Raw genomic sequence first — 25018 nt, 5'->3', positions numbered from 1 at the left:
TAAGGCCTGCAGACCATTGACTTCACATCTATTTAATCATCTTTACTTTGGAAGCCCCCCCCCCACGATCTCAGATGACTGACAGGTGGATTAAGGAAACCAGAAACCAGATCACATAGGAACAGGATTACATAAACAAAAAGACCAAACCCACAATCTTTTTTTAGTTATTTCTATAAAACCTCGGTTAAATCATTTGATTAGACTGATCAAACATCTTATAACACACTTTTTATGCAAACTGTCTAAACTTTCCAACAGACTTTTGAGTTCAGGAGAAAGTGTTTAATGCAGCCTCCAGGGATATTGTAATAACCAGTTTCACTTTAACCACTAAAGGCTTTTATGTCATTGAATGACAGGGCGGGCAGCTCTACAATAGGCTATTATACTAGTGGTCAGAGTGAAACCTGTGATTATTCTTTGACCACAGTGCCAGCCATCACCACACACTGAATAAGTCCTTAAAGAGCCTCACAAAAACCCTTAGTTTCCTCAGAAGTCTCACAATAGTCGCTTTCCTCAGAAAAAAAAACTCGACCTGCACCTGTCGCCGTGACGTCACCATCATCTCCTCACCTGTTGTCCCCTCCCCGCGCTGGAAGAAGGGCGGGGCGCGAGGCGCGAGGCGCTTTGCTGCTACTCACAGCTCGAGCTGTGGATCAGCGCGTCGTCACTGCGCGTTTCGCTGCTCTCGATACCGCGCGCGCTCGGTATTTGTTGTACGTTTAAACATGAATTTCTTGATTTAATGTCGCCTTTGTTTTTTTTTTTTGTTTTTTATTTGAAACTGAAGACGAGCACAGAGGTTGGTTTGTTTGGGACAGGCGGAGACACCGGGGCACGGAGCGGGGACAAGAGCGAGGCTTCAGCTTATTATCGTCCCGGACACTGGACATTATTCCTGCACTAGAGGACGCTACTTTTGGATTACTTTGACCCAGTTTGGGGCCGCAGAACAACACAGATGTCACTAAAACAACGAATCATCTGCTCTCCAGCGTGTCGCTGTTCATGACTAAATAATACAACCCTCATTTCTACGCTGAGCGGATGCAGGCACTTCTGTGCGCTTTGTGCAGACTGTAGCAAGGAGAAGGACTAACCTGTAACCCAGTAGCAAAAGAAAAGATCATAGAAACATTTCTTTGAATTAGAAATCATCATCCCAACTTATTTGTCAAAGTATTGGACAAACCGCTGCGCAGTTTTAATCTGAGAAAAATCTGTGAAGTCAAAATCAGGACCAACATGCAACGCAGCTGAAACCACGAGTCCGGGACTTTGGTACTGAATTCGGGTCGGACCTCCAGCTCCCTTCTGGACCCGGACAGGAGTCGAATCACGATGACACCAGGCGGTGCGACGATGCTCCTGCTCCCGGCGCTGTGGCTGATCTCTGGATCCTCCTGGGCAGCGACCCTGAGCGGACAGGAAGGCGTGTATAACCGGAAAGGTGAAGGTAAACAAAAACCAGAATGGCAATATGTTTGTGCATGAGTACTGATGATCCAAGCTCAGGTTTTATTTTTAAGAGCAGATTTTCCGGTTTTTGTGGAAGGACTTTCTTTACTTTGATATCCTGAATTCAAAATAAAAGTGATGTAAGTGACTTCATCGTCCTTCCTGGTGAGGATGACGATGATAACAGGTAGAGCCGCCACTAGAACTTTAATGAATTTGCATGTTGTCTAATATTATTTGAACGAGTATGCCCTTTTGCGATGTTGAGCACGTAACACGTAACCCAAAGTGAAACCTGACTTTGTGTCCGTGTAGTCAGCCACCGCTGTGCGCTGCTGGTTTACGCGCCCGGAGCGCGGTGCCAAGGCGCTCCCTTCTGCATTTATTGTGGCTTGATAAATGGTGCGAAGCAAGCAGGTGCCAGGGTTGTTTCTGCTCAACGCCAACAAGTGCACAGCCTGGGCAGAGACACCGGGTTGCTGGCTGATCCAGACACGTAGCAGCTCTCAAATTTAAAGGCGCAGTTCAACCAAATGCTTTCCCGCTAGAGGGATTGATGTATGCAGGGGATTTGTCTTTTCATTTGCCAGAGTTCAGGATCAGCGGTTCTTTAAGCTGGTAGTAATTCAACTTCTTGCTCAGGGACAGTTCGGCAAAGTGGATGCAGGCGATAGAAGAGGATTGGATGGTAGACCACTTCTTAAATCATATGCATGTCTATATTTAAAAATATTTAGTGGGAAATGATGAAGGGTGACTGAGAGTCAGAGGCAGATTTTGGATGACTAGAAGTCGGAGTGAATGGAGCACAAGCTCTGCTCTCTAACAAGCTCCCTCTTTGTGCTGTCACCGTCAGGGTCAGCCGCTCAGACTCATGAGCCTTCCTGTTTTCTTGAAAACTGACTGACAGTTAAAATGGAAAACATAAAATGAGAGGAGGCATCCATCACAACACAATAATAAGGAGCTTATGCCACAGCAGTCATATAAAGCTATTTTGTGACCTTTTGGAGATTGGATTGCATTGTGTGTCTGTCCATGCCTCCCCATTCATCCCTGTTTCTAATGTCTTCTCTGTTTGCAGGGTAATAGCTCTATTTGTGCAATCTCTCCAATGGAGCCTGATGTTTTTTCATCTTTCGCTCCCTTGTGATTATTATGTGTCTGATTTGTTCTTTCTGTATCTCTCTACCATATGATGGCATTTACACCCAGAAGCAGCAAGGAGGAAAGATTTAGAGGTTGCGTCACTGTGTGTCCATTGACCGTTAGCCTGTACTCCAGTCACCTGACCTGTATTAATGGGGTTGCGGCACCAGTGTTCTCTGCAGCAAAGCTTAAGCCCTCAGTTTTTGATCGCCCTACATTTAAATCACTTAGGACAGTTGCTGCTGGTTGTTGATTCAGATTCATTTGCTGAATGAATGCAGTGTCTCTAAGTCAGCTCCCCGACCCAGTGTGTCATTATGCAACAGTGGCCTGTGGCATGCTGGCCCCAGAACAAATATAGTGCATTTGGTGGAGCGAGTGCCACCAAACAGCAATGACAGAGAGAGAGGGAGACATAGAGCGAAAGAGTCAGACATGATGCCCCAGAGTGGCCTCCTTCTTTTCACAAAACACTTGTAGATGATGAAATGCGTCAGTTCTGTGTTTTATGTAGTGTCAGTGTTTTTTGTCAAATCAAAGTGACTCAAGACATAAATGTGTCTAGAGTCACATAACAACATTGAATACTAGCAGAGTTTAAAGCTGGGTGTCTGCATGCGTCTTATGATAGAAAGCCTCTTGCATAAGAGTAATGAGCAAGTAGTCAGATGATATATGTGTGTTTATCTTAGGTCAGTCGAGTGACTAATTACACAGCCGAATGTTGAAGTCAATGGAAAGTTCTGCTAAAATCCTCTATAGTTGCTCCATGTGTGACAGCCTAAGTAAATCTATTCATTTCTCAATGCCTTTATTGCTGCTCTGATACGTCTGTATCTGTAAGATGTTATAATAAATGTCAGAGTGGAATTGTTCCAACTCGCTGGTTAAGTGGTTTGGGGGAAAAAGTCATAAAACCGCTTGGCTGAAATTACACGCTGCATAATGAAGTTACCACCAGAGTGTGGGATGTTCATTTAAAGACAGCACAAACAAGCTGTTCATAGATGTGTTCTTATAAACAATTTGACACCCATCTCAAAGACATCAGAACATGGAAACTATATACAGGACTTGTATCTGGACATTTTAGCAAAAAATATGATTAAGGGTAAAATATAAATGAGTGCTCATCAGCTTTACTGGTCTAGCAGCCGTTTTAATGCCCCTCACATGAAACTCATTAGGGTGCCTGCACACAAGGGGAGGCCTGGCTCCCAGCGGTGCACCGGCTCAATGGACCGGGGTCCATTTACAGTGTGGGAGACGGAAGCTCCATCAGATTTGATTAGATTGGTGAGTTCAGAAGTATGCAGATGTATAAGGCCACCCAGTGCCTACCTACTGTACCACCTGCTTGGATCACTAAAACTATACTTTTTTCTTTGTTTGCAGTCAACAGTAGCTTAACAGAATCTCTATTCAAACATTTCTCACTCCAGTTGCACTCAGATTTATTACTCTATTGTCTGTTTCTGCTTTAGTGCCAACGTTTGCACTTGGCTAGCAGTGAACTATGTGAGTGTGTGGGTGGGTGGGAGTCCCTTATGACAAAGCCTAATTAAAGCAGACTGGAAAACACAGTTAGCACCTTGATTTCACTATAGAGTGTTAAGCGTTGGGTGGGGCCAGAGACTCTTTGTGTCTGTGGTGTGGTCTGGTCCAAACTGTGAATTTTACTTGGCAGGTGAAAATGTTGCTTTATGGCGACTACGGACATATCCCACTTAAATGAGCACCGCCAGTGTTTCTGATCATTGAGCGTAACATAAATTTGACATTTAAGTTGAATATCCTGTGTTGCTTTGTTTGTCTTTTGCGGTGTGCAACAAACCGGTGCGACATTGAGGAAGTTTGCGTCTAATAGAGATTCATTTACACAGCATGTGTTTACTGGAATGACTGACATGTAGTAACTGGGGTGATTTCAAGATGGGGTGCATTAATATTCGTCTCACCATGGACTTCAGGTGATTGTTCAAATCATACGTTTGCTTCACAGTAGTTAGTCTGGGCAGCATGTTGCACGTTGGTAAAAGGAAAAACAAACAGCCCAATCAGGTGCAATCTAATGCTGTGTGAATTTGATAACCACTAGTTGGACTTTGACCATTACAATCACTGCTTACCGCCTCCACAAATCAGTTTCCTGGGTAAAACAATGAATGTAGTTGTCATAAATTTGGATCATGGTGTGCAAAATTCTTATTATTCCAGTGTTTGCATATCAGAAAAATGCCTCAGGGATTAGTCCAGGAAGAGTTTAACCACTCAACTGTCTGAACTGGGCTTTGCCTGTGAGAATACATATGGACTACAGCAGATTATGTGTTTGGTTATGGCTGCATTGTTGTCTCCCACCAGGGAATGTCAAGTGGTTATGCAGAGAACAACAGTCTTTTCCTCTTTCTCATCCCTGCATCCTCCAGCCCCTCATCCCTTTCCTTCGGCGAAGTGTTGATGATAGGGCGTGGCAGAGCAGAGCGGTACCATGGGAATGAAGAAAGGCACCAGAAGTGCTTTTAGTGTGTCTATCAGTTTCAATTCCCAGCTCATCTCACCTTTAAAATTCAACAGAACAGTGTGATTTATTATGACTTAGTAAAAAACCTTTTAAAATGGGTCACATATTTACCCAAAAAGAATTAAAGATAAAGCAGAGGAAGGGTGGACTGAAAGATTTAGGAGTAAATTCCCAGCTCTCGTCGGCCACCTACAGAAAATATTCTCTCACTCCTTCATACGTTCGTCAGAGAAGTTCATTAGCTTCTCATATGCTTTTTGCTCATAATGCTTTCTCTGTGAGGCCCAGACGTCGCCTCTGGTTCTCCAGAATGACATTAGCGGTGCACACGTACGGAGTTGTCCATATACTCTCCCACATTGTTTGTGAATGGTCAGCCCACCCGGGCACTCCTGTGACTGGAGCTTGTCAGAGTAAAGGTCAAACCGAGTCAGATGTCAGAGGCCACACACACACACACACACACACACACACACACACACACACACACACACACACACACACACACACACACACACACACACACACACACATATACACAGTCTACGCAAGCAAATCCCCTTTTGTTGCTTTCCCACAAGGATTTCATGATTGGGATTCTTGGTGGCTTTTTCGCTTTGGCACAATTCTGTAACTCTTACTCTGATGCATATTTCCCCACCTAGTTTGACCAGTGCTGTTTACCATTCAAACACAGGGCACTTGAAGGTCATTAGCATGGTAGGCTGGTATTGTTGGTGGGATCATTCATTCATTCATTCCACCTTCCAGCCTTGTTGTCACTCCCTCGTGCATAAAAATGTGTTGCGTCACAGTCCTGAGGCTGGTTGAGTAATCTGGAGTTTAGATCTTGAAGGTTTTAGTAGATAGTGCCTAACATGTATCTGGCCTTCAGTATGCATTACCTGCACTGACTTACGCCGGCTCAGGCTTGTGGTATGAACTCATTGGGATTCACTCCTGCTTTCTGCCCTCATCTCCTTATAGCCCTCTGTTGCGTGAAAATCCCATCCAATGGAAAGCCAGTTGAAACCAATTATAATGCACAGAGAACAGTTTTCAGCATTTAGACACGCGGGGTACACTTAATCTGTAGAGTTTTATTTTTTTCTACCACTTGTTCTATTTAATTTCAAGGTAAAGTGAAGCCTTTTCAGGATTTTAATCAAACCCGAACAGTCCCGGAGGTGTTATGAATTTAAAGTTTGGCTCCATGGGTTGAATTCTTCAATGAGTTTGAGGATGGTCTCATATCTCAGAGGCCTGGCTGTTCAATATTGCTGACTGTTGTCTGAGATCATCATTGATCCCAATAATCAGTATTGATCATAAAGCTCACTGACTTCACTTCAAGGTGAAGAAAAGGAGAATGAGAAGAAAGACAAGAGGTTGACTTTTGATGTTGGGATGTGATGACCAAAGAAAGGAGGTGAAAAGGAGGAAAAGAGGGTGAAACTGGGAAGAAACAGGTAGAACCAAGGAAACACCACAATTTAAAGCCGATCTGATAATCACTGGGGAAAGAGACCAAAACTAAAAGTTAATGATGCAATGAAAGAGAGTTTCATTGATCCGTCTCCTTTGGGACAAACCCAGCCAGACAAGTCAGGAGGTGATAAGCGTCACAGGTTTAAGGCGAGGTCAGAGGTCACACAGGGTCACCTTGTTCATGTTGAGGCATTGACAGCATCCACTTAACCTGTTAGTGTCTTGGAGGTCTCACACACACACACACACACACACACACACACACACTCAGCTGCAGTCCTCTGCAAGTTTGTGACTGTTTATTTAGACTGATTGGAAGTCTGGAATAAAGAAAAGTCACAAACTGATCGACCGGTTTGTGTTTTCGGTCGGATTTCAGATTCACAGCAGTTGAGATTGTGCGGTGATTGTTTACATTCACGGCTAGTCCTTCGAGTGTGAGTGTCGCTCTTTGTGCAGGACCTGTGTCAGCATTAAGGCAAAGGAAAGAGAGAGGGAGGGGAAGGAAAGGCCTTGCACACACACAGATTTTTCTCTGTCTCCTCTCATGAGTAGAATACGATACTTCCTTTAGCCCTTTCCTGCCTAGACATGCACACAAACACACTCTTCATCTCACCATGCGTCTTCTCTTCATTGATTTACACATTTCAGTCAAGCCTCTGCCATCAACAGCCTCAGTCATATATAAAACCCACATGAGCAGCATGTTGTTGTCAAAGGAGGTTGTTTAAAAGGCGAACGGTGCATTCTGGGATCAAATGGCCCACATCAGCACTGCACTGGCAGTAGCAAACAGTCAGCTTATTCCCTGTTTTTAACTCTCAGAGACACTTGGAAGCTGGAAGAAGTCACTGTGTGCAGACTGCTGAGTGTGAGTGCAGATGCAGCGTCTTGTAAATTCCACTTTTACCGCTTTCGCATTGCACCAGTATTAAAGCATCTGTGCAGATTCACCCAAAGCAGTTGGGTGGCCAGTTTTGTCCCTTGAGTTTCCAGCGGAGCTTGTTGACAGTGAATACAACATTAGGGAAGCTGACGAAAGGCTCGGTAATCTGCTGACTTTCGCTGACAGACGGCAAACGTGGTGATTGCATTGCAGTGGACTCAGAAGTTCTCCGGTAGTAACTCCAGTCCTATGAGTATGTGTGTATCCCACCATTGTTTTATATCAAAAGTAAAGAATGTAAATACAGTTGCCATGGGGAATATAATTAAAGTAGGATTTGGCCTGATTATGTCTGATACTCATCCATGTGGTGCTGCTGTAGTGCTGTGAGCACATGAAATAGTATGTTGAACTATGATTAAAATCTATCTACAGTGAGATTGCTGTTAACCTCTGACGTCAGGTACAAACACATGATGACTTGCACACATACGCATGAACTTGTAGTGCGCTCCTAATAATGAGGTCTATATTTAAGGTTGGGTTAGCATCAGGCAGAGTGGGCAAATCTCCAAGGCCTCTGATTTGGTGCTTACACGTTTCACATTCTTCAGTTAATTAGTGTTTAATCCAATTACCACAAAGCAAACCTGGAGACAGATAGTAAGTTAGCCTAGTAAAGCTGTACAAAATGCACAGAGGAAATTTAAAAGGAGTGAAAAATTATATTAATTGCTTCCTCCTCTACGTGTTTTATAGATGTTTTAGCAGATGATAAAAGACTGGTTATATGGGTTACACAGGATAAGATGCCCACAGTCCTTCACGAATGAAATATCATCTTTTACCAGAACTGGATCATCAGGTTTAACCTGCTAACACATGACAGGCTTTGGTTCATCTAGTTCCATCAAAATAGAAAGCCACCATTTAGTTCATTTACACTTCAGTCAGTCTGGGAACGTGTGTGTGTGTGTTTTTCCACGCACATATACACTACAGGGTGTTTGGTCTCTCATGCATATCAGTGCTCTGATCGAGGCAGCACACCTGGTCATGAAGTCAGCACAGTGACTTCTGTCTGGAACACACACACACACACACACTCAGTCTCATTGTCTGCAAAGATAAACTGAGCAATGAATCTTCTAAATAAAATGGTTTAAAATGGTAAGGGCGTCTGAGGGTAGTGTGTGTGTGTGTGTGTGTGTGTGTCATGCTCTCAGATATCTATTTCCTCTGTGTGCTGTTCTCTCCTTGGCAGTCTAGTAAATCAAACAACCTCTCAACACTCCCTCTCTCACACTCCTTTTGTGCATGTGTGTGTGTTTGTGTGTCTTCTGGCAGTCTTGGTTGGCTCACAACCATGAGACCCATTTCTGCCTTACACACTCACACACACACGAAGACAAAGACAGCTTGAGTGTAAGGGATACCCTGCTGTTCCTACTTTGTGTTTATTGATTATTTAGTGTCTTTCGCCACAGAGAGGGCTTCTTTGGTACACTTTTATTTTGTGTGTTTGTGTGTGAGAGAGTGTATGTGTATGCACTGTTCAGTTTAAAATTCATGTATTGACTTTGCCTCTCTCGCGCTATGTGGTGTGACTTGTTGATGTCCAATTCTCCTCTTTTGTTGTTTATCATTCTCGACTGGCATGTTTCTTTTTTTTTATTGTGTGTGTGTGTGTGTGTGTGTGTGTGTGTGTGCAGTTAAGGAAAACAGAGCATTGGGAACCTTAATGGCAGGAAGCAGGCAGTAGCAAACACAAAGGCCGAACTGTCAGCAGTCCTCCTCAGTCTCTCTCTCTCTCTCTCTCTCTCTCTCTCTCACACACACACACACACACACACACTTGCATACGTATGCATACATTTACATATACATGCTCACAGATACAGACATGTACATTCCCTTTCGCTTGGGTTTTGGATTTACCTATATTACCTTATAATGTTATAGGTTTTGCAGTGCATGTCTTTATGGGTGTGTGTGTGTGTGTGTGTGTGTGTGTGTGTGTGTGTGTGTGCGTGTGTGTGGACAAACCTCTCATTAAATTCCCCCTCCGTCTCACTCACCACCGTCCCCTCTATCGTCCCCTTACCGCCCCTCAGTCTCCCTCCTCTGCTCTCTTTATTGTGGTTTCTTTTAATTGGAGTCTGAGGTGGTAATTACAGGGAGAGAGGGAGTCTGGGAGTGAGGAGGGGGTACGAAGAGGAGGAGGTGGAGGAGGAGGAAGAAACAGCAGGGTTATGATGAAAGAGCTGCAGCAGCGAAGAGAGAGGGGAAACACCTTTTCAAGTGGAGCAGTTGCTGAGAACTGACCAAAAGATGTTTTCTCAAATAATCCTTGTGTACTTCTCCCGAGCTAATAGTGGTAATACTGCTTATAGTACTGTGTACTGTCCACGAGAGACTGTAATTAACGCTACTGTTGGTGTTTGTGGTGTGATCATATCAAATCATATTTGTTAATTCTAGGAGGTGTAAATCAGTTTGTACATTTTCAGAATATTTTGGTCATTCAAATGGTCCATTCACAAAATATCTAAGTTAGTGAGGCCCTGCTCCACTAGTTATGATGTATTTTGAATGTTTTAGATTATTTGAAGTGTGTGATCTGAGTTTCTTCTGCACAAATTTATGACCATCTGGACTGTTGAAATAGTCCCACACACTAACAATACACATACACATTTGGAAAAAAAAAAACACACGGGATCATTTTCTCAGAGGCGTGTGCTTTTGAAATTAGGCACAAGGCAGCAAACTGTGGCTTCGGCATTTTCTGGAATCGTATCCATTTGTTCATATTCTCTGTGGTTGCATCCAAATCAAACCTTCATTTTACCTTCGTGTTGTAACTCTGCGCGTGTTATTTGTGTTTGTCTTCATTTGTGTAGGAAGGTAGAAATGCTGAGGGCCTTGGCATTTTGCTTCTCTGGAGGGAGTAACCTGTGTTAAACGAGATACAGTGGCTCCCCCTCCTCTGCTGCTGTCTGGGACACACACGCTCACTCACACACACGCTCACTCACACACACACACACACACAACATTGTTGAAAGCCAGCCGTGCTGTAAGGATACATTAATGCTGATCCACATTATCATAATTGAGGTGTCTGCTGAGCCTGTATGTGTACTTTGTGCGTTTATGTGCAAGTGTGTATCCAGAGGGAATACAGAAAGAGATGGAGAGAGGGTCTTTAGAGCCAGACAGACACCACACTTTCATCTTTTAGCTTAACATTACAATGGAAACAGGCTCCCTAAAAAGTGTATTTGTGTGTGTGTGTGTGTGTGTGTGTGTGTAACATCAGAACAGCTGAAAAAACCTCCTAAAAGCATTATCACACTGATCTAAAAAGCACGCCAACATTACAGAGCACCACCCAGGTGCTTCATAGACGGAGATGGTGACATCACATTAAGAACACATTAACTGAGCCTTTGTTATGGAGGGAAGAGAGTGGAGAACAAAGCTCAGTCACCACTCATTAAAATAAACACTGAGAACACTTCCTGGTTTTAAAATGAGTCTAATAAATAGTACAGTGCTGTTGTATATAAGGAGAGGTTTAATACAACATATATATATTATGACCTACGACCCAAAGTGAAACAACTATGTGATGCGACAGTGATTCAGTTATGATTTAACGTTTTAATTAAAATGATCGGATGTGACATCAGAACCAGAGAGTGGATTGCATCATGACATCACAGCGGCCTGTGTCTTGGAGGAGCTCATCAGCTTAAGTGCTTTTGTTAAACCGCCCTCTGGTCCACATGGGACAGAATGAAAATTAGCTCCCGGCAGTCCAGATTAGATTAGTATCGTGCTGTCTGATATGTTGCAGCGGCACAACAGAAACATGGACATGTATTCTGTACAGGGGTATAGTGTATAACCAAACCATGTAACAAGCTGTTCAGATTTCTTCCAGTCACCCAGATTCTTAGATGTGAAGATTTGCTGCTTTCTCAGTTTGATGTTTTTATACCAGTATCTTTGGACCAATTTTAAGCTGTTGCTTTGACTGCTAGAAAAATGTGAGTTTGAATTAAACAAAAAAAAAAAACAGATAGGTTGATAATGGGCGAAGCCTTAGCTAAGTGTATGATGTATAATCCACTTTACAAGACACAAAATAATGTCCATCCCTCTAAATTATCTCTACTGGATCATTGCATTCACAACTAGAACTTGGTGCAGTTAACAAATGCCTACATCAATTAAAATGTACTAAATCGAGGTTTTCAGCAACTGAACCAATTGAGTATTGAATGGATAAAAATCTGTTAATAGGATTGTTTGTGTGTGTGTGGGGGGGGGGGGGGGGGGTGTTTGTGTGTTATTGTGTAGACCCTGGCACTAATAGGGAATTGAATGAAAGGCCTTAATGCGTTAAAGACACTAAGAAGGGATGTGGCCTTATCCCATCCAAACATATGGGTTAAGTCAAAGTCTATGTGTGTGTGTGTGTGTGTGTGTGTGTTCATGCTCTAGAGGAAATCTCAGGGTGTGACAACTGCTAATAGGCTCATAGTTTTAACCTAATGTGAATTACTTTGATAATGTGTTTTTCCGAGGCTTGTGTGGTGTGTGCGTGTGTGTGTGTGTATGACCATGGAAAGTCAGTGTGTGTATGTGTGTGGTGGAGGAAGTCAGTCATAGGTGACCTAGTAACACAGATGACACAAAGCAGTCGGTGCAGCTGTGGTGCTGATGGAGTCTCTCAGATATGATTAGGCTGCTTTTTGTCTGAAGGGTTAGGGTTTGCAGTGCTGATGAATGATTTACTGTATTAATGCCTTATTGTTGGTGCTCAGGGAGCTTTTATGTACCTACCGATGGAAACAATCCTCTCAACACCAAATAATAACCTGTACTGTGTTTGTGTAGTAGGATTTTCAAAGCACCAAAACGCCACAATTACTTCACACAGTTTCCAGCACTGCAATAATATCGTACATGCTATGTATGGACAGGTAGTGACTCACTAAAGCATAGAGATCGATCCTAATCCTAAAAACTGAGGCCAGCTTTACTGAGTGATGTTGCTGCTGAATATTTACAGTGGGAAGAGTTAGAGACTGAAGATGAAATATGACAATTGAATTAATTAACCATAATAATAACATTAGCTTACATCAACTTTTGCTTACAGTCTTTTTTTGACGTACACTCCATGTCGTGTCGAACATCACGCTGTCACTGTTTGGTTTAGTCAGGCTGACTGGTTTGCATAATGAATAGGCAGTTAGTTTGCATGTCATCATCACTGTAGTTTAAATAGAAACACCCTCAGAAATACACAGACCAGGACTCGCAGCAAGAGACAGAACAGTTAATAATACATTTTTTTACATTTTATTTCATGGCGCCTTTCAAAGTCTCAAGGTCACACAGTCTCAAGTTGTCTCACCTAAAATAAAATATAATTATTGTAATGCAGCGTATTGTTTTAAATGTGAAGCTCTAATTCATGTAGCTTGTTAAAGGCTTGTGGCAGTTAAAGGTAATGGAAATGACTCTAATATAGTTCCTCTGAATAAACGTACTGTAGCCTCATCCCACACTGCAATCAATCAATCAATCAATCAATCAATATCTAAAATCAATATTCAATCAAATAGCACTGGAAAAAGCCTCCCTAAGTCCCCCAGTAAGAAAAAGTCCCCCTCCTCTTATTTTAGCCTGCTGTTGATGTCAGTGCAGGAAAGTGGAAAAATGTCTGATATTGTGCATCTTCTTGTGCAGTTGCTCTGGTTTAAAACCACTTTCAGCCCTGAATGCAGTAAGTTACTGAGCAGTGCAACAAGTCGAACCACAGTAAGTGTGCCAGTCTAGCAACTCCATGCAGGTCATGCAAAATCACAGGGTAACATAAATAAGGATTCTAACTTTAACAGTCTGTGAGCTAAAAGTAGAATGAATTGTAGAAGGAAACATGTTTGGTTGAGAGAAACAGGAAATGAATGGCAGAAAGAGAGAGCAAATAGACTTTTCACCCTGTGCTTCTGTGTTTTTCTCACTGTTGTCGTCTTTGTGCTATTGCTTTTCTGTGCATGTGTGCGTGTGTGTCTGTCATTTGATAGTTTGCTACCAGACCGGCCCAACCATTGTGAAGCAGTCAGTGCTGCTATATTGGCCTCACAGCTATCATCCACTGATAAAGATGTCAGATAACATGCACTGCTTATGTTATGAAAATAACTTGCTCAACTAGGGAAACTGTCAGACCACTTACTTTAGATGCTCTTAACAGAAGCCGGATTCCAGGACCCATCCTTATAAGAGCATGAGGTTCAGGGTATTTGTATGTAGTAAAAGTATGACACTGATTGTTCCTTTTTGACTTTTACATTTAAAAAAGAAATAAAATCAAATATGCAAGGAAATATGCTTTCCTTGTTACACACACACACACACACACACACACACACACAGAAAGAGAGAGAGAGAGAGAGAGGGATGTTGGCATTTGCCAGGAATGAGCTAAGGGTCATTAATCTTGCTTTGCTTGGAACAAACTGACCTTATACACTTCCACACATATACACACACTTGAATGTTCACACTTAACATCCCACACACACAAGCTGGCAGCCACAACACATCTAAACCTTTCTCTGTCTGAGTCTTTTTAAGTCTCAATACTTTGTTTTTCATTTGTTCTGTTTTTCATTTGTTCTGTTTTCTGAGGGTGGAGCTCCTTTCACCAGGTGTGTTTTCACAAACAGGTGCATCTTTGTGTGTGCGTGCATGTGTGTATGTAGTAAAGCATAATAAACAGACCTCGTCAGGTTTTGCTGTCGGGTTGGAATTTCACCGGTTTTGTTTTGCGTGTTATTTTTTTGCATGTGTGAGGATTTGTTTGTCTGCATTGTGTTGTCAGTGTGTGCTCTGCAAAAACAAATCAGACCTGCCACAGGATTATGTGGGTGGTGGAGTCACTTAAGTGTGAACAAGAGGATTTGAGGCCCTTTAGTGATTATGAAGGAAGGGGGTAGAGGAGATTAAAGTAGTTGTTTCCTTTATAATGTAACTATTGGAGCTTTTCTTTTTAACAGTGTATTGTTGCTTTTTAATATATAACGACTTTTCATTGAGCCCTCGGTGGAAGATGTATGCAGAAAACATTTTCTCAGGATGGGAAGTAAGAAGAAAGATGAGAAGTAAGGGCAGGGAATCAAGACGAGCTGTCATGTCCTGTAGAGCGATGGGATTCTGAGAGGAGAGAAAAGGAGATTTTTCCGTCTATATGTCTCCCCCTCTCTCACAGTACGACCCGCGCTGTCTCTCCCTTTGGGTTTAATCAAGCAGACAGTTGGTTTGACCCAGTACGAGGGGGGTTTATAATCGGCGGGCATTAATCTGCGTGACAGGGGCTTATTAAATAAGAGCAACCACCCCTGCTGGCTCACACAGTGGATGGAGCCGGCGCTGACAGAGAGGTAGCTGAAAGGAAAGTCACACTGTAGGGAGGGCAGAAGATGGAGGGATGGAGGTGTAACTTTTAGAAATTACCTTTTTCCTCTAAAGGGGCTGATGAAAGTGTCAGAGAAGGAAGAGAGGATTTTATTTCTATTTGCTCTGAAGTGAAGGGAAATGAAAAGCACAGGAGAGATCTGCTGTCTTTGTTTGCAAGGTCAACATCAATTAGATGTGCAGTGCTCTCCATGTCGATATACCTGTGTGTGTGTGTTTGTGTGTGTGTGCACGAGCGAGAGACACAGTCATGTACTCAGCACATATTCTGTGTGTTGTAAAGTATGTACACACCTTGTTGTGTGTGTGTGTTTCTGCTCTCCACCTCCAAACACAAACATGAATGACTGATCTTTATTCTGATTACGTAATGTCACAGCACAGCGTCTCCTCAGGCTATGGGTGGATGTAATCAGACTCATCCTTTCAAGACTTTATATAGTCCTGGCTGCAGCCTCATGTTTTTTTGTTTTTTTTAACCCAGCGAGTTCCTTTCATCCATCTGGAGTTACGAGTTGCAGTTTGGCCTCAGAAGGAAGCTGAAGAGAGCCTAAATCACCTGAGTTGTGGTGCCGCATCGTGCTGACTCACGCTTCTCGTGCCAGTGAAGCAGTGCACACGTCAGTACACACAGGATGATCTGTGGCACCATAGTGACAGCAGGGAAAACAAGCTAATGAGCAGGATTACATGCTGGTCAGTTCAGCAACACAAGCAGGATCGTGCCTACATTTTCTCAAATTTAGCTCCTCCAGGTTACACTTAAAGTTACAGTACATTCACAGTGGCCATTGTTTTATATAATGATATTCACAGGTATATTTTTGGTGAATCTGAATTTTCAAAATCCTATTTTTGTTCTCATGCTTTAATAGTTTCAGCTTCACTTACTCATCCAAATCCACCAATCAGAAACTATATTTCTTTACTAGTATGTAGTAGTTTTAGGTTGAAACAGAAGGGACAACTCTGCAGTGCAATGAAGCATAGAGCAAACAAAGCAGCAAACAAATACATCAGTTTGAATTTGGAGAGTAAAATACTGATCTCGCACCAAGCCAGAGCCTGAAGGTGTAAGCAGAGTCTGTGGTGCTGCAGAATATCTGTTAGTCACCATGTGCTACTAGGAGGAAGCACATGGAGGATGTTGGCCCTGTAAAAACTGCATTCCAGGAAAGGAGTCAGGCTAATGCAATTAGCTAACCACACTACACTACACTACAACTACATTAACCATAACCCCTCTCTCTCTATGGCTTCCTCTTCCTTACCTTGGTTTTTGGCGCAGTAACAAGCTTGGTAGGTTTTTGCTGATGATTGACCACCCTGAGCTGACCCGGTTTTTGTCTTACTCAACACACCGGCGTGCACGCACACACTCACACAGTACAGTTGTAGAGCAGGTTCTGCAGGTGTGTGTGATTGACAGGGATAAGTGAGTGGGCGGGCATTGCCTGCAGATATAGGTTCTCCATAAGAGCCTGAAGTGTTCGTTTTACCTGTGTGTGTATCGGCATATGAAACTTCAGACTCGTTATTTTACTTTTCTGTTTATAAAATGTGTAAACATATTTTGAATATGACAAAAAAATCAATAATGGAAAATTCTGATTCCGCAACCATCCTGTAGGTCGCTCATTTGCTTCTTTTGAAATACTAATCAGCAGCTCATTTGTGTCTTCCACATTCTTCTCTTTTGTTCTTATAACAAAAAGGTTTTGAGAGCTGGTCTAATTGCAAGAAGCTCATTTAGTTTTCTCACAGTGTTAGGAGGCTGAGCTCACTTTAAACTAATGTGCTCTTTAGAAAGAAAAAGAGAAATTGGTTTCCTCAAATCAAAAATCAGTGAGGATTCATTTCTGTGTTTGAGTGTGTGTCCTGGTGCACATCGACACTCCTGCACTATTAAAAATTTTCTAAGAAGAGCTGGATCAAAGGCGTTCAACAGAAGTACAAAAGAGCAGCCAAACTTGTTCCTTCTTTTAAGATTGTTTCCTGGAAGTCCACAGGCTGTTTCCATTCAAATCGCATCTTCAGAAAATGGGAATTTCCTAATATGTGTTCATTTTAATGCTCCCATCATTCCTGCCAAAGCTCTTTGTTGTGGTTTCTTTGTATATTTACTGTGCACTCAGTACAGTGATGACCTTTTCCTTCCTTATGGTTCAATATTCACTTGTACATTGTGGTTAATGAACTGAGCCCTCTGCGTTCTGTCTGTGCAGCAGTTATGTTCTGCTTCCAGTTGCATGTAGTGTCTTTTATTTCTTCGCATTTATGACTCATGAACAGCAGAGTCGAGTTTGTAACTCACTTTCACACACATTTTTATACACACACACACACACGTCTTTGCATAAATCCGTGCGAGGGCTTTCTTTGCACCAACAACAACACTGTGTGTATGTGTGTGCTTCTATTGTATTGGAGATGGGGGTCAGGAAGGAAAAGCCCCGCCTCTTTATTTCCTCTTGTCGCCCAGAGTGACGATGACGTCACAGATGAGCCTGTAGCTGCAGGGCATCATGGAAAATGACCTTTAGACCTCAGCACATGAAGATTCACACAGGTGCACAAGAGTGTGGCAGATGAGAGAGGTAGAAAAAGAGAAACCAATATATGGAATCAGGTTAGGGGGCTGGGAATCTCATCTTCACACATGGGAATATTCTATCCATGTCAGCAATTTGCCAGTGTGTGTGAGTCTGTGCGTGTGTGTGTGTGCGTGCATGTGTGTGTGTGTGAGTGTGTGTGTGGGTGGGTGGGTGTGGATAGATAAATGGATGAAGGCAACCCATCTGACATGATTAACAACTAGACATACTGTGTTCACGTGTTTGTTCTTGTGTGTGTGTGTGTGTGTGTGTGTGTGTGTGTGTGTGTGTGTGTGTGTTACTGTGTTGATGCCAGGATTCTATTAACTTTAATCAAAGCCAATGAAACTAAACTCTGCTGATGTGCACAGTAAGCAGTACATGTGTATCCACAGTACTGCAGCTTCTTAGCATTCAGCTGCACATACATGATAAATATACACTCAGCAAATAGGTGCATGAAAAATAGTTTCTTCCCCTATTGATCATGCGTGTGTGTGTGTGTGTGTGTGTGTGTGTGTGTTTGTAACTATTTTTCTATCTTCTCATTTACTCTCCTTCACTCTGGCTTAACTGATATTTTCCAAATGTTACACTTACATTATCTTGACCTGCAGGCAACTATAGGATTTAGTCAACTTAATCTGTGAGTGTGTGTGTGTGTGTGTGTGTGTGTGTGTGTGTGTGTGTGTCACAATGCACTATTACAGTTTAAGATCAACTGAAGAAAACGAGTCCTAAAGCGTGTTTGCGACAAACAGCTGTGGTATTTTCCAGCTCTCACTGTCAAGAGTCTCGTCTTGAACTTACAAACATTTACCCAAGGATGGAAATGTCGCACACTGAGCATGCGCTGTGTACACAGGCATTAAATGGAGAAACCCTCAGGCTCCTCATTCGTGGAGACAGAATTGATTCCTGGTCAGGGATTAATCATGTGAGTGAGAGAGGGCACAAGCAATAATGTCTTGATATTGATTCCCAGGATTATAGGCCTTCACAGTTTGGGTAATACCTCTGAAGTTTGAACATGTATGAATTGTTTTACTTAAATAGAGAAATGAATAAATAAGAAATGTAAATCACTGTAAACAGCATTCTAGATTTTATTGTCCTCTTCCAGTTCACTGCCTGTAGTGGCTTTAGGAAACCTGTTTCTTGTTTGAGGATGGAGGCAATTGCAGGGTGACATCTAATCAAGATGAGTGACAGCAGGAAACTGACAGACTGGGGAAGGTGCAACTCACAATGCACACCATGACAGGAAAATGTACGCTGAGATTCAAACCACAGCTCCGTGTTAGAGGCTGTTTTCTTTGCAGGGAAATACAACTCATGAACTCAACATAATATTTTACCACAGAAGTAGATCGTCCATCTCAATCCACCATTTGTTTCCTGTTATTTCTGAATGTAAGAAGCTGGTGCGACAACATTTCCAGTGAATCACTTTTTTTTGAATGAATTAAATTGAAAACACGGAGCAGCGGTGACCTGCGGCCGCTGATCACATGCTGAAGCTGTGTCGCAATGGCTGCATGCTGGCTGAACTTAGCCTCACCCCTCATCCTGTCTCACTTTAAATATTTCATACAAACAATCTGCCTCTGCTCAACCAGTCCCTGGGTTAAAATGCTCTAACAGCCTTTGACATCACAAACTTGAGCTCAGAAACACACCATGCTTCATGTTTAACATTTCACTGGAAGTTAGTAGTGTGTGCGCAGATCTTTGCTGTGTGTGTGTGTGTGTGTGTGTGTGTGTGTGTGTGTGTGTGTGTGTCCTCCAGCTCAGTGACAGTGCAGTGAATCAGCAGAGGAGCTTCAGCCGTGTGGAAATAAATTGCATCATTTATTTAGGATGAACTGTCCCACGTGTGTTCAGGGTATGAGGTTCTACAAGGCCCAGAAGCTCTCAGCGTTGTGTTTAAAATGTGCGTCACGTGTTTGTGTAGCTGTGCGTTATGTAACAATAAGTCTCCCTCTCTCACCTGTGTAAAAATTACTGTCATCAGAATACAATGTCTTAACTGAGACACTGTCATATAGCATCTTGCTGAACTGGAAAACACTCACACAGGCCTGTATTTTCAGCTTCAGTGTGCTTGAAATGAACATGTACAACTGTCTCCAAATAGCTTTGTCACACTTCTTCTTTGATTTCTAAGAAAATGGAGGCTGCATTTAAACTTAAGTTTCCTGCGTGCAAGTATAATCTAGATGAGATTTAATGCATTTGATTATACACAGGTTATGCTGCACGTGCTACGTGGCAGACAGTGGATTATAAAAGCCTGCTCTTTGTGAGAGATACATTTGATGGCATTCATCCCGTGTGACTGTTGTGTTCATCTATTGTTTGCGACATATAGTGTTTCACACACACACACACACACACACCCTGATGTCTTTTAACAAATGTTTTATTCATGCATTGCTGTGTGTGTGTGTGTGTGTGTGTGTGTCTATGTGTGTAAGAGGTGTGGCTCTTAACTCTATGAACTCAACAACAAAACCGAGGGTAGGTAAAGATTTCAGGGATACTGGACTTACATGCAAAGACTAATCATTGTGATACTTGTTTGCTCAGACATGAAAGCGTATTTATTTTTGCTCTTCTCTCCTATGAACATCTGAAATCTCCCAAACGCCTCCTGGCTGATGAGATTTTAATTATGTTTCTGCTTTGGCGAAGGAATCACATAACACAGGTCAAAATTTTAAAACCTCTGGGCTCATGAAAATCCGGCAAAAATGAGAATTTGTAAAGAGCACGGCTGTCCAGCCAAATTCAAAGCAATATTTCATTACTGTTTGCAAAGTTGACATTTCAGAAATGCCAACACATTTTTCATCCAAGTTATACAAGACATTTACTGATGAGCATCATCATACCAACAACATGCATAATACCTGTTGCTGTAGCATCTACGTATCGTTGGTTATTAAGTCTGATTTTTAATGCTAAGTAATCATTTCCTCATTCCACTCCCGGAATTTCATGTGAGTTTGGTCACCTTGAACAGATAAATCATCAGCCATCAGCCAGACTGATGGCTGCAACTGAGATGATGCATGTGGCTCCATCTGCTTCTCCCACTTTGTCCCCTGGATCCTCAGAGTTGCCTGCAGGACAGATAAAGCCATCAGCTCTGCAGACACGCCGGGACCCAAGACACCCATTTAACATGAACAGGGCACTTAACCTGTCGATCTTCGCTGCTATATGTCACATCGGAGACACGCAGACTGAAGCACTGCAGCCCTGCCTATGAAATGATGTACAGAAAATGGTGGTTTCACTGCAGTGGTGTGTCTGTCCCCTCTTGCTTTTCCCATCTCTCTTTTTCAGTCTCCGTCAGGTCAGCGAGTTTGTGCCATAAATGGAGGGAGTGAGAGGACTGCTAGGAAAGCAAAACAACAGGAGATCAATCAGCTCTTTATTGGTTTTAAACTGGTTTTCATATTGATCTGTGTGGACAATAGAAATCTTAGAATAGCTGGTGTACATATGAAAGAACACAAAGCTGTTCATGCTGGAAAGGTGAATTCAGTAGTCCAGGTTTAGGATGACTTCCAGTTTTCATCCATCAATATTTTAATAATCAGTGTTAGCACAGAGCAGGGACCTTTCAGCAGGGATGTCTGCACACTAAATCATCTCTTCCTGCTCTTTGTGCTGCTTAGCATCAGCCTGACAGCTGGCCAGCTGGTGTTAGCAACAAAGTCGAATCCACATGCTATTAACAAACAGGAACAGAGCTCAGATCAGTGTACAGAGTCTGTTTTCAGTCTGCCACTCACATACAGTACAGAGGGCAGATTAACAGCAAGAGAGGCAAAGCCAGCCGGTCACTGTTGGGACGTGCAATGTAATGTAATGTCTGTGGAGATTCTCACTGGTCCAGGTGGAATTATCTAGAGGTTGAGTCATGGCAACTGGACTTGTAGTTTTTAGGTCGAAACGTTTCAGTACTCATCCGAGTAGCTTCATCAGTCTGACAGAAAGCTGGTATGGAAACTCTGATTTATCTTTTAGGTTGGTTTCACTTCACACCTGGCCTGTCTGTTCCTTAATTTCCTGGGAACAGATGAAAGGGCAGCCTGGTAGATTGAAGACAAGTTATGTTTGAGCCCTCCAGCCCTGTTAAGGGAGGGTTTTTCCACTTGGACAGATATAGCTTCTCTGACTCCTCTCAAACCACCTATCTTCTATATGTACATCACTATCTTTAAATGAGTGATCAGCTATGTAATGCATATAATAACATGTAGTAATGACTGTATTCACCAATTAACATTAGCAATACTGTATATGGTCTTAATAGTTTTTATTCCAGGACTGTTTCGATGGGACCATGCAATATGTTGTTTATATATCAGTACCAAAAAAGGGAGAAAGTTTGGCACAGTTAAAAAACTTCAGTGACAGTACAGATGGTGTTTTTTGTGTTTTCACTTCATTACCTGAGCTCTCAGTTCACTCTCTTCATCTCTCCATTGAACACCATTTCCTGTTCCCCCCACTCCCTCTTTTCCTTTCACTCTCTGTAGTCCCATTATTTATTCCAATTCCCCATAGCATCTTCCTCCCCCCCACCCCCTCTCTGTGGAGTTTCTCTTGTGTGATTTGGTGGCATGCTAAATAGCTTCCAAAACTGCGCGCACACACACACACACACACACAATTTGGGTGAGGTGGGTAGTGAAGTGCTACCAAATGCAATTTAAAAAAGCATCAAAACAATATTGAGATCCAACTGACCTTGACAAGCAGCCAAGTATGGAGGGAAAGAGGGACAGAAGGAGACAGAAGAGGCAATAGAGCAAAGGAGGAAAGGAAGTGCTGAAATTTATTATCTCCACCAGGAAGCATTCATCTCTCTACCTCTCTCTCTCTCTCTGTCTTTCTGTTTTGGAGCCTCTCCATGTTGTCATCATGTTGTTTGGTGTTGGTTTCTACAGCTGCAAGGTCATCATCCTCTCTGTTCCACCACACACACGCACGCACACACACACACACACACACACACACACAATGGCACTCATACCAAAGTGTTATCAGCTGTGGCACTAAAAGTGGGTAAAAGGATCAGATTGCTTAGAGAGAGGGGTCACAGGTCAAAGAGGATGTCATGTCATGTTTGTGTCATTGTCTGCTGAGAACTACTGGGGAGTAACCTCCAATATAAATACACTGACAGCCTCATGGTGAATTGTGTTTGTGTGTGCAAGGTGTACTGTCCAGGTTTTAACTGGGGCTCTGTAGTGCAGGAGGAGCCGGTTATTTCAGTGCTGGGAGAGTTGCTTGTGGTTTAACAAAGCATCTATTGTTCTTTACACTGAATGAAACTGAAAGAGGAGAGGAGCTCAGAACCAGGGGGTAGAGGGAGGTATGGAGCGCTTCTTTCCCCACTCGGGGAGCAGCACCGGGACACGGAGTACCAGCAAGAGAGGCTTATGGATCTGTGTTCAGTGGCAGCAGTGAGGACCACAGCTCACATCACAAACACACACACACACACACACACACACACACACCTACACCTACACCTGAGTTAGTCATTAGCCAGTGGTTTGATCTGTGGTGTCTGTCAGGGGCTCAGCACACTGGACACTTTGTTCTGTTGTCCAGAATAGATCCGGCCCCAGACATCAGGAACACAATGGGTGTTTTGAAAAACTATGGAGTCAAGATGTGTCATTTTCAACACCTCTCTCCTTCAAAGAAGACATTTGTTGTGTTGTTTTTTTTTTTACAGCTTCATATCTCTAGGGTTGTGGACATATTGGAAGCTGCACCTGACAATTTACAGCCAGTTTATAATTTCCATATTCAGTTCTGCTTGAGTTGTTTTCTTCCACTTTCCACTACAGGTGCACAATATGCAGTTCATTTTCACATCCTGTTAGCACATTAGTATATCGAATGAAATCAGTGGCTTTCATTATTTTTTCCTCAGATTTGTTTGAATTGTGTAGTCGGCTAAGCTATCGACAACTTGTTCTTCCATTTTCTAAGAGACTCAAAACAAGTGGGGTTAGTTGTCTCTGGGTTGTCCCTCACATCAAGTATAGTTTCTATAACTATGCAATGTGTAGACATTTTTAGGAAGTGAGAACATCGCATTGGTGGCAATGGATGTGAAAAACTATTTGGGGTTTATTGACATTCTTGTGCGATTATACGTTGGGTTTCTAAGGTAATGTGTTGAAAAAGCAATGTGGTCAGTGGTAGCAGACATTCGTGAGAATGTTCAGCACCCGTGTGTGATTAGTGTTAGGTTGTGGTATCCAGGAAATGGGCACATACCTGATATATGTGTGTTTCTGTGCCTCCCAGGCCAGCTGAGTGCATGGAAAATAGTTTTTAACCATGGGAGGTAAACCTCTATGGTTTCATTTTAACGTGCAGGATGGGTGTGTGCCCATCTCTCTTTCTTGGTTTTAATAGTCTCATGTTTTATTTCCGTTCATCTCACTGCTCAGTTAAGCTGTCACACACTTATTTGTCATTAGCTCTTGTCATTAATCATTTGTGTTGATGCTCCTGACACCTCCACAGCTTCCTCTTTTCCACCTGTCTCCACGTCTTTACTTCTGTTTGAGGCTCAATCATATCACAATTATGACCTGACCTTTAATTCCTGCTTCCTCCCTTAGGCTACAGAAACAGAAAGAGGGGGATGGATGAGCTACAGAGTTTAACGTGGGAGGAGAGGATGGAAAAGGAGAAGTGATTGTGATGAATAGTTATTAGGTTTACATTTAGAGGAATCAGAAGATAGATAGATAGATAGATAGATAGATAGATAGATAGATAACTTCTTTGTCAGATTCTCAATCTGAAATTTCTCTTGCATAAAAAGACAAGGAAAACTGTTATACTAACACACTGCCAGCAAAATCAGCATCTCAAATTCCTCTCCATTCCCTTCTCATCTATCCAGGCCAGCAGGCAGCTGATTGACACATCTGTTGTTGATTAGCCAGTCTCCATCCCCGATCAGTCACTGTTACTATCTGGTCCACTAATGGACAGTTCTGCCCAAAGGAATTTCCCTTCCCTTTACAACTCCATTGTCCATTTTTATCATTGCTGTCTCTCACTTTGCTTATGTGAGAATCAGTACGGGAGTAGGTAAGAGAAATAGTGTAGAAACAGGGAGTCTTGTGTTGAACATCTGTAGGAGTGTCACCACTGCAAATCACCTTTGTCAATTATTAAACCGTTGTGTCCACAGTGAAGGCCAATCAAGGGATTTATTCCCCGTGACACACTCACCGTCAACCTCAATGCCCTTCTTACTCATCGTTTAACTTCATGTGTCATCGATGTCCAAATGTTATCAATATGACACTCCCTTGTCACATGTTGTGTGTTTCCGGGCTTTATCACACACACTGTCGTGAC

At 42.6% G+C, this 25018-nt stretch overlaps 1 protein-coding gene across 2 annotated transcripts in view; it reads left to right on the top strand.

Annotated features, from left to right (window-relative positions):
• The first annotated feature begins 648 nt into the window (after nt 1-648).
• The window catches only part of sema4f (sema domain, immunoglobulin domain (Ig), transmembrane domain (TM) and short cytoplasmic domain, (semaphorin) 4F), a 41712-nt gene continuing 17342 nt past the window's right edge, over nt 649-25018 (top strand). Inside the window, exon 1 of one of the 2 annotated variants that reach the window (XM_026299196.1) lies at nt 649-1456. In XM_026299196.1, the coding sequence (XP_026154981.1) occupies nt 1348-1456 (109 nt within the window). In that variant the 5' untranslated portion in view covers nt 649-1347. Of the gene's footprint in view, nt 1463-25018 lie in introns of both variants that reach the window. The other variant, XM_026299195.1, reaches the window with a different exon arrangement.

The sequence above is a fragment of the Mastacembelus armatus genome, chromosome 18 (genome assembly GCF_900324485.2).
Source record: "Mastacembelus armatus chromosome 18, fMasArm1.2, whole genome shotgun sequence".
NCBI lineage: Eukaryota > Metazoa > Chordata > Actinopteri > Synbranchiformes > Mastacembelidae > Mastacembelus > Mastacembelus armatus.
The sequence above is the reverse complement of the archived record's forward strand: the minus strand, read 5'-3'. Positions and strand labels throughout refer to the sequence as shown.